Source organism: Homalodisca vitripennis, chromosome 1 (assembly GCF_021130785.1).
Source record: "Homalodisca vitripennis isolate AUS2020 chromosome 1, UT_GWSS_2.1, whole genome shotgun sequence".
Classification (NCBI taxonomy): domain Eukaryota; kingdom Metazoa; phylum Arthropoda; class Insecta; order Hemiptera; family Cicadellidae; genus Homalodisca; species Homalodisca vitripennis.
Genome location: NC_060207.1, coordinates 226,021,108 through 226,031,221, shown reverse-complemented (window position 1 = coordinate 226,031,221; position 10,114 = coordinate 226,021,108). Strand labels below are relative to the sequence as shown.

Sequence of the window (10,114 nt, the reverse complement as noted above, 5' to 3'; positions counted from 1 at the left end):
GACAGGGTATCTACTGCTGTGGTAAAAGTCTCCTTCAGGTCTGTACACCCCAATGATGTGGTAGTCTGTCTTGTCTATGGTGATTTTTATTCCTGCCACTTCACATATAAGCTCAGTGCTCCAGTCTGCTATGTTTAAGTTGGATGTGCTACCGGCTAGATCTTCCCTAACATAGATGGCTGTCCCTCCTTTGAGGTGATTCTCTCTACTGAAGCTCTCCATAAGGACATAGCCGTCTAGTCTTGTTTCCTTCAATTTATTTTTGTTTAGGCCATGTTCAGTAAGTACCAGCACATCGGGATTCATAATTTGTTGTAGAGTGTCGTTTAGTATATCTACCTTGTTCGATATTCTATCTACATTTTGATGGAATACTCTCAGTACTTCTATATCCCTTTTACTATTTCTCTGTTGGATTTTCTGTGGTGGTGTGAGTTGTGAAATTTTCTTGTTTTGTATCTGTATTCTTTCCACTGGCGAAGGGCTAAAAAATGTTTCTTAGTTAGTTTTGTAGTAGTTCTATTTGGAGTTTGATGAACAGGTTTTGTTACCGGCGTTATGGTTTGTTTTGAGGCAGTAAGTATTTCATTCTGCAGTTTCCTGGCCTTGTCAATATTTTTGTTGAAGAAATCTTGGTATGTTTCGCCATCCTTTAGTTTTGTGGATGTATGGGGTGGTTTTTTTCCCCTGAGGGAGAGAAACTTGAGAGGATTGAAATGGAGAGCTACAGTTTAGGTTCGTTTCAGCCACGGTAGACATGCGCTTTTCAGCTGCGGTAGTAGGCGATGTCTTGGATCCTGCAGTCGTAATTTTCTCAGCCGCAGTAGCCATGTTTGTGTCAGTCAGGGTATTCCAAGTAGTCTTTACTGAGGTTTTTTTCAGAACTATTTTGTTGTAATGTTCATAGTCTTTTCTGCTGCGGTAATCACAGGTGTCTCAGCCGTGGTAGGTATGTGTGTCTCGGAGTCAGTCTCCTCAGCCGAGGTTGTTGTGGGAGTCATGAATAGAATCGAGTCAGGTGTCCCAGTCACTTCTTTCTGATATACTTGTGCGTATTTGGCAGCTTGGAGAGAGACACTATAAACATTAGTTTTTGGGGGGGGTGGGGGGGGGGGGGGGTGGGGGGGGGGGGGGGTGGGGGGGGGGGGGGGTGGGGGGGGGGGGGGGTGGGGGGGGGGGGGGGTGGGGGGGGGGGAGACTTTGCAGTCACGTTATCTTACTAGACCGCTCGACTTTGACCACTGTCTGAGCGATGGGGAGGGGTTTTGCGATAAGACAATTCCTGTTTTATATTGACGAAATATTGTTCTACGCTAATCTAGTAATCAGTAGAAGCAAAAATGTCAAATAACGATTCATGTCTGGGTGTGGTCCGGTACCAAAGTAACCACTCTGTATATACTTAGTGAACTGTTACGCTTATAATTTTCAGACCAAAGAGTTCACATTCGGGGGCCCACGGAGGTAGTGTTGACCAGGTATGTTGGCATGCTTCAAACCCAGAGTTGCTCAGCACGGCCAGCGGTGACAAGAGTGTGCGAATTTGGGATGCGAGATATCAGAAATGTGCAGCAACCATTAATACAAAAGGTTTGGCTTTTACTTACGATAGTAATAATTTTTATTTCTTACAGCTTTTGTGTTATGGGTTGGTATCAAATGTTAAAAATATGAAGTGCTTACTGTTACGTTAACAATTTTTAAAATCCATATATTCAGTAAAAATCTACATCCAAAAACATGTGAATTGTTGTGATTTTGATGAATTAAAAATTCAGATTTACAGCATCCTCATTAACACTTTAAGTGCAAGAGTTTTCAACGGTGCTGTCACTCGGGGACTGACTTGTGGTTACGCAAAGAAGCTGCTCCACAGTCAGCATACATGTAGAGTGTTTTCTCATCCACACTGAGCAACATCTTTATTTACCAAACTGCTGTCTGAATCTCTTGCTTCGGTACTGAGATCGTGGTTAATATATTGAGTCCATATGAAGATCGTCATCATTTTCAAGAAGATTAAAAACTGCTGAATGCCTAACCCACAACAGGGCAGCTGGACAAATCTAAAAATTATAAAAAGTCCTTATCATTATTACAAATAATTCCCTGCCGTACCGACTGAACTACAATCAAAATAAAAAAAATTACAGTAGCAACTACAAAAATACAATTTGTAAAAACTAGAAAACAACAACTTTCCTATTTCTAACGTCCAGGTAAAAGTTCACTGTGTGCTTTCCTCATAGTTCCTTAGTTGACCGTCAGAGTGTAGTAGCAATTCAACAACACCACTGTGGATTTTTAGTAGTTTAAATAAACACTACTAGAGGCCAATGTTATTTATTATCTTATGGCTGCCAGACATGTAGTGAAGCAGTGTTTTGGCGTGTTGTTAACATAAGCGTGGCAGTTTGAACGAAACGTGGGATTGCCCGTGGCAGTTAAGTGGTTTAATAAACAATTATAATCCTCCTATGCTAACTTGTTTTACAATTTTAAAGGATAGGAGAGATGTATGAAGTGCAGTTGAAAAATGTTTTGAAATATTGCAAAAAAAGGATTATTGCAAAACTATCCAGGGCGTGTTGAAACAATGAAATTGAAGCATATTTCACACTAAAAGTGCATTGTTTTCACTATATACAATACTGTTTATTGCTTTTTAGTAATTTTTTAGTAGATGGTCGTTAGTAAGGTGTCCCACAAAGAGGTACTCCACAGTCAGCACCCATGAAGAGTTTCTCACCTCTTTTTTTCTCTCACCTGCTTGTGTTTTTACATACAACTGATCACCTTTTTTCTAATAATGGAACTAACGCAGAGAAATGTTTTTTAAACAATCTCAGGGCCATCTGTCCGGGTGAACTTCTGTAATTCTGGAGTCTGAATTAAGTTTTCCACGTTCATCTCCAATAGTCGGCATTATATTTCAAAATGACTGACATAAAGCAGGTCCGTTCCCAGAGTTGCAAAGCAGAATAGTATTTACCAGTCTTGAAAAGGTATAACATTGAGAATAGATAAATTGACAAGACAAAATAAGTTCTTTATACCTTGATTATCATCCACGTTTTTCAATTCACATCATATTCAAGAATCAAGAAGCTTTATTGTCATTAAATACACAAGTGTACAATAGACATTGTTATGAACATAGTGAATGCACTAATGCTTAATATTCAAATAATTAAAATTACTGCTTAAACACATTTATAAATAAAAAAAGTTAAAAAAGATACAATAATTTTTTTAATAACGAAGTTTACTGTTTAAAAAGTTGTACTTGCATCACAGTTAGAAAATAGACAATCTTTATTTGTCAAAAAATTAATAAAAATGTAAAAAAAATTAAAAAAAATCGCTTTGGGGAACCAGCTCCAAGTCAGCTATTGTTGTTTTGGCTTATTGCTTCAGTACTACTATCGTATTGGCTTCAATAGCATAAGTTGTAGAATGCATTACATCATTGCTTTAAAGTTTATTTCTAAAAAGTTGTGTAATGTGTAATTAACTAACATAGGAGAATATTCTTTGGTTAACCACACCTATATTAAGACATTTTCAAACATCTAACTATGAATTCGAGACTAGCAGTTTTTGCTTCATCAACAACTCTACAATAGCACTGTTGATTGCTATTGCATTCAAATGGCTACTTAAAAACTATGACCAAACCATATGTTTTGATAATGTGAAGTTATAAGCTATGATCATTGTAAAGATTGAGTGAGTTTTTTCACTAAAGAAAGTATAAAGAGTCTTAGTTCTTAGGCTTACATGGCTATCATCTGGGTGGTCTGGTTCATGCAATGAGAAAAAACATTGTTAATAATTTAATATCTTGAATATTTCAGCCTTACTGTGAAGACTCTCTTCAGTCAACAAGTTGTTCACAGAAACAATTGTTTCAGTTGACTTGAGTCTCAGTTCTTATCGTTGTAACATTTTTAAATTAATACTTTTATCAATTAAATAGTATTGAATTTGTTACTGATCCATACGTTAAATATATTTGCAATGTTCACACCAGAAAATATACATTTGTATATAATTTCTGTCTCCAGGAGAAAACATAAACATAACATGGTCACCAGATGGCAATACAATAGCAGTCGGCAATATAAAGAAGATCTTGTCACTTTCATAGACTCACGGACATATAAGATTAAAGCCGAAGAACAATTTAATTTTGAGGTTAATGAGATCTCATGGAATAATCAAAGCTCTCTATTTTTCCTCACTAACGGACAAGGCTGTGTATCCATATATTGAGGTAAATAACTTTATTTTTATTAGGTACTATTATTGTAATGTGAATACTGAGTTTAGATCCATTTCACCTTCCGCTCAGTGAAGCATCTGAAATCTGACAATTTGACAGATCTGAATCCTGAAATCTGGAGTACATGTTTGTTTGAAAAGATAGAAAAAAAAGTTAGTGCTGAAGACGTTCAAAACGAACTCTCTGCATCGTTTTGACAGAGAGCTCTGACTGGCCTTCCTACCAGCCACCCAGTGTAATCTAGATGAGTTGTTTGTTCTCATTGTCTCATCGGGTGGACAACTGAGTGCATTATGATGTTTTATCCAAAAGCACGTTGGAGCAACCAAGTTTATTTACACATGACATTTTTGGATCTCTTCAGATAGATTCCTGGAGTGAAATCTGTGACAGTATCAGATTTTAGACACTAAATGGAGCAGAGACAGTGTCAGAAGGTAAATGGAGCTAAACTCAACATTTGCATTGAATCAATTCATCCTACCATAGCTACATTATTCTAGTGCTCATAGTTAGTATAGGTTGTGTTGTATCATGAATTTGTTGTCAACGGATGTTCTGTTCTGATCTTACTTATTATATTATATATATATTATATTCTGTTCTGACTGATTTTTATGTAAATTGCTTCTCTTTTTATTATGGTCAATATCAGTGCCTCACGAAAACGTTGAAACTTGCTATGAAAATTGATCTTATAAATATCTTGAATGAGTTAATTAGCAAGTTTGGTAAGCTATTAAGTTTCATAATGATGGCCATTCAATCTCCATCAAACTTCTCAACTCCGTTATTTATAAACATAGAGAATAAATAAAATATTTTCTGTAATGCTTATAACCATGCCCGTATTTAGTAATTGTGCACCACTTTCCATCAGTAGTTCATCTTCCCTCAATTCTTACCCGCCTCTTCCCATCGTCTACCAGCCAGCCCCTTGCAGCACCACATACATCATTTTACACTTCACACATAATAAACTAGGCTATAATATAACAAAAAACGTTTTGGAATTAAAGTCTCTTAGAATTAAAAAATGACTATTAGCTTTCCTAAGTAATGGTCATTAGCTTACGTAAACTGTTATGGACTATCTGATTCAATGCAAAGCACTACCGTACAAAATATCAAATGTGAATATTGTAAAATATTTGAAAGCGGCTTCTAAGCTAGCAATTAATTTTTAAACCTGCCATTGCTTGTCAAAAGCCCTTGTGGAAATGGTCTAATACAACAGTGATTACAGCTTCTTGCAATCCTGGGCTTGAGTGGACCGCTCACAATTGATGAAACATCGCCCGTGGCAGTTTAGTGGTTTGCAAGTTTCAATGAGCAGGCACCGGTCACGGTACATTAACAGAATCTGTTCACTTACAGGCTTGCTGCTGGGGGGCCTGTGGGGGTGAGTGTTGCTTGTTGCGGTCTTGTGGTCAGAGGGTGTCTTAGAGTGATTGAATGTTCCTTTGCTTCTTGCTCTTCATTTTGAATTTTGTTGTATTTGTCATAATATGTATATATTTTTTCTTTCGTATTTTAAGTATTGGAATCATTTCAATATATAAATGTTTAATTTAAGTTCATTTAATTTTGTACCAGGTTAAGCATTTTTTGTTGTTGTTTTCTATTTAAAGAATAAGTTAATAATTTACCACAATGGTATCAAACTATTGCAAATTATTGTATACAATATTAGGTTGAGTGGTAGAGAGGGTATAATAGCTCTAACTCCGCCTCTTTAATAAAGGCATTTTCGTTAAAAATAAGTTTCAAATATTGGTTTGCAAATTTACCCAAGATAATGATTTTAAGATCTCAATAAACCTGATCAATGGCGATTCTTTTCAACCATCCGGTCAAGAATAAACGTTAAGATGGCAATCTTATAACAACTTATAATCGAATAATTTAAAAATTTTAAAATAACATACATAAAAACTTACGTAACTATCTCTGAAACAAATTTGAACTTAATCGGATCATAAGTTGCAGAGTTACGAATTTCAAAGTTGCAGTTTAGTTGAAAAGCACCAAAAACTTTGGTACTTTGGTCATTGTTATAGAAATAAAAAGTATAAGTTATAGTTTGTACATTTCTTGCTTTACATGTCTAAACAGAGAAAATGAACAAGCTAAATTTTAATAACTCCCATTATTTTAACTTTACTAATTAAGTTCCTTGTTAATTTCTAAACTAGTTTGTATTTATATTTTTGGATCGGAGAGTATGAGAGCAGTAGGCAGGAGGTGTGCTGGCGGATTTCCTCTAGAACAATATCTGTTAATAGACACAAACCTATGTACTCGTATGTTACAATATACAACCCTCATTCAATATTAATATAATGGTATGACTCATTAGTAACATAATGTAATATTATAATATTATTGTGATGCTTCGTAAATATTTTATTTTGAATGTGTAAAATAAAATTTGAAGATTATACCACTCCCACAATCTTACTGCCCTGTGCATGAGCACAGAATACCATGTCTTTAAATATGGGGCTGCTTATAACATTTCCTTTTGTTACAAACAATTTTGTTGTATCTCAAACAGTTTTTATCTCAGTACAGTTCCGAATGTAAATGCGAAAGGCAAATTATAAGGATTAAAAATCTGCTCCCAGTGCAAAATTGGACCATAAAGTTTGGTACTTGTTAATTATAAAGATACATGGTTATAACAACATAATGACAATATACTATTAGTCTTGGACTATGCATTTTTGTTACTAGTAGCGCTGACCATGATCTGAGCTTGAATTTAGATACTATCTTGAGGAATGTATTCCCACCAAAATACAGGAATAATTTATAATATCATTATTATTACAAATTGTATTTATGATTATAATTGGTTTGATTTCAGTTATCCCGAGCTAGAATTGCAGCATGTACTAAAAGCACACCCAGGTACCTGTATTTGTATAGAATTCGACCCCACTTGGAAGATATTTTGCAACAGGATCTGCTGACGCTTTAGTTTCACTTTGGGACGTTGATGAACTGGCATGTGTGAGGACCTTCTCTAGGTAAGTACGGTTATTAAGGACTCAACAGATTCTTCTTAATTTTAATACAAGCAATAAATTTAGCTCTATTTATGGTATCACATTTTGTGTTCAAGAAAAATCATCCTGTTTTAAAGCTGATTTGTAACATTCCGAATGAGTTGAATTTAATATCAAGAATGTATTAAAAATATATTTTATTCCATATAATTTGGTCTATATATTACTTTTGAAAATTGGTTTGTGGTGTAGCTGTAGTGGGAAGGGTTGACTCAAAGTGTAATGTTTAGTTTAACTCCAGTTCACTTTCCTTTAAGTACAGCGTCTGAAATCTGACGCTGTCATAGATTCGACTCCCAGAATCTTGAAGTCGTGTTCGTCTGAAGAGATCGAAGAAGTCAATAATAAATATCACTTTAGACACTGCACTAAAAGGAAGGTGAACTGGAGCTAAACTCAATTCAACCAGTCACATTAGTTTGTAATGTTTGATATTTGTATTATTACTTTTTTTTAAAGGATGTTTGAACACAATTTAGCTTATTTAATTTATCCACTTGCTATGTATTTAAAAACAAAACTTGAGTATTAGTACATAGGACAATGATAGTCCATCTATATTCAATGTAAGGATTTTGAAATTTATACTGTAATTATTAATTGATTTGACAAAACAATTATTTAATATAGTACCAATTTTTCTATTGATGCTAGGTTAAGTTTTACATTGTGAATAAAATAATTTTAAGTGTTTAAAAACATGAACTTTTTTTCCCAACATAAAAAAAAAATTGTCCAGAACTTCAAATATCTCAAAAATATATCCACAAATTGTTTAAAACATCCTGTATATCCAGCCAATAAAAAACCACTTTAACAGTGTGATTTATGGCTTAATTAAAAGCAGGAAATTACAAACAAAAAGCCTAAACAATTTGGAACTTGTAAAAAAAATAATTGATCTTGAATATATCGGCTAAGATCGTTGCCTAGTTTGGTACACCATTTTGTTCTAATATGATATGGCGGTCATTCAAATTTGTACAAAATTTAGTTAGTATCCTATATTTCTAAAATAAACCCATATTAATATTTCAGTTTTCACAAATTTTCCAAACTGGAGTTGGAAGGACTACTGTCTCTTAACCTTGTCAAAGACATTTCTTGTTTATTTTGTCTGGTTAACTGTTTTGATTTTTACCTTATAGATTGAATTTTTCAGATTTTATAACTAGTAATAGTAGAAGTGTAATAATCTTTGTTGTTTTTAAGCTTGTTAGTTATCATTGTGTCTTGATTAATATAAAATGCACTGTCAAGCTGTTTAGTTTGAAAACAACCATTTCCTATAGCAAATTAAGATTTTCCTCAAGAAAGTTTATAAACAAAGTCTTCAGCTGCTTTGAGTTTGTTTTCGAGATCTAACATGTCTTCCATTTATGTACTTCTCCATTTAAAAGCATATTTAATTCAGTAAAGGTTATTATTAACCTCAGGGGACCAGCTTCATGAACAAAATTGTTAAGTCAAGAATATTTTTCTCTAATTTCACAGTACTACTGCTTCTTAAAAATAAATAGGACAAATTCCTTTTGGTTACAACTAAAATTAGGGTAGAAGTCAGTAATGTTTTAAAAAAAAACATTTGGTTTGATTTAAAAATATTTTTATTACTATTTTATTTTATTGAAAATTTTTGTTGTGGGATTAAAAATTATGTATAGATAAAAAAAAAATGTAGTCATTGAGTAATAACCTTTTGTATTATTTTTTAGATTTTAACCTCTTTATGGTTAGTAATAATCAAAAATGTAGTTTAATGTTGTTTTTTTCTCGTTATAGTTGTATAGTTATTTATATTGTTATATTTATCTTGTTATATTTGAATGTTACTTTTATTTGAAGTAAATTTATCTCTTTTTCACTAACTCTAATTGCTAAAAAGTAGTCTAAGGTACGGTGTTTCATAAATCTTCCAGCTTGCTACCAAAAGATTAAGGGTAGGTACCTGCATGTCTTAAGTTATTATCATCAGTTTCTGTTTTTGGCTTTTTCATACTTAGTTTAGCATCTTGAATAGAATTATCTAATTCTTTGTCTAATATTTGTAAAAATGGAGATATGTCTGTTGATATGTAAAATAAATAAATAAATAAAATTGTAAAAATAGTACAAATATTAACACATTTAACCACTTCTGCCAGTTCATGACATCTTGATGCAGGTTAGATTGGCCAGTCAGAACGATCAGCTTCAGCCACGATGGGCAGCTCCTAGCGTCGGCTAGCGAAGACCTGGTGATTGACATAGCGGAAGTTGAGACGGTGAGCGAAGGGTCGGGGACATTCCCGTTGAAGCTGCCCACCTTCACTGTCGCGTGGCACCCGAAGATGTACCTCCTCGCGTACGCCTGTGACGATAAGGAACAGTACGATCGCAAACGGGACACCGGGAATCTCAAAGTGTTCGGGTTTCCTTCAGACTAGTGTTAATACTCTTGTGATTTAATTATTTTGTAATACATAATAACTTTTATTAATTTTTGTTTGATTTACTTTTAATACCTCTATCTATAAAGTTACAGGCATGTAGGAACTTCAAGTGCATATTCTAATTGCCTAAATGAGGACTTTTTGAAGTATAACATTTTCAAAAAGTACAATCCTTTGAAGAAATGTCCAACTAGTTTGAACTAAAATCATATTTTTTAATAGCTGAAATTATAAAATTTGTCTCCACAGATTGTATAAAAATACCTAAAACATATTTATATACTATATTTTTTTGCCTATGAGGAGCAATTTTCAGACAATCAAGT

General features: G+C 33.8%; 1 protein-coding gene across 1 annotated transcript; it reads left to right on the top strand.

The window, feature by feature from the left end:
* The first annotated feature begins 558 nt into the window (after positions 1-558).
* LOC124355040 (THO complex subunit 3) lies at positions 559-9,788 on the top strand. Its single transcript, XM_046805952.1, is given in 9 exon segments — positions 559-576; positions 1,433-1,456; positions 1,458-1,590; positions 4,068-4,123; positions 4,126-4,257; positions 4,260-4,276; positions 7,155-7,230; positions 7,232-7,317; positions 9,521-9,788. Coding segments are annotated over 9 exon segments (804 nt in total). The 3' UTR covers positions 9,783-9,788.
* Positions 9,789-10,114: the final 326 nt, after the last annotated feature.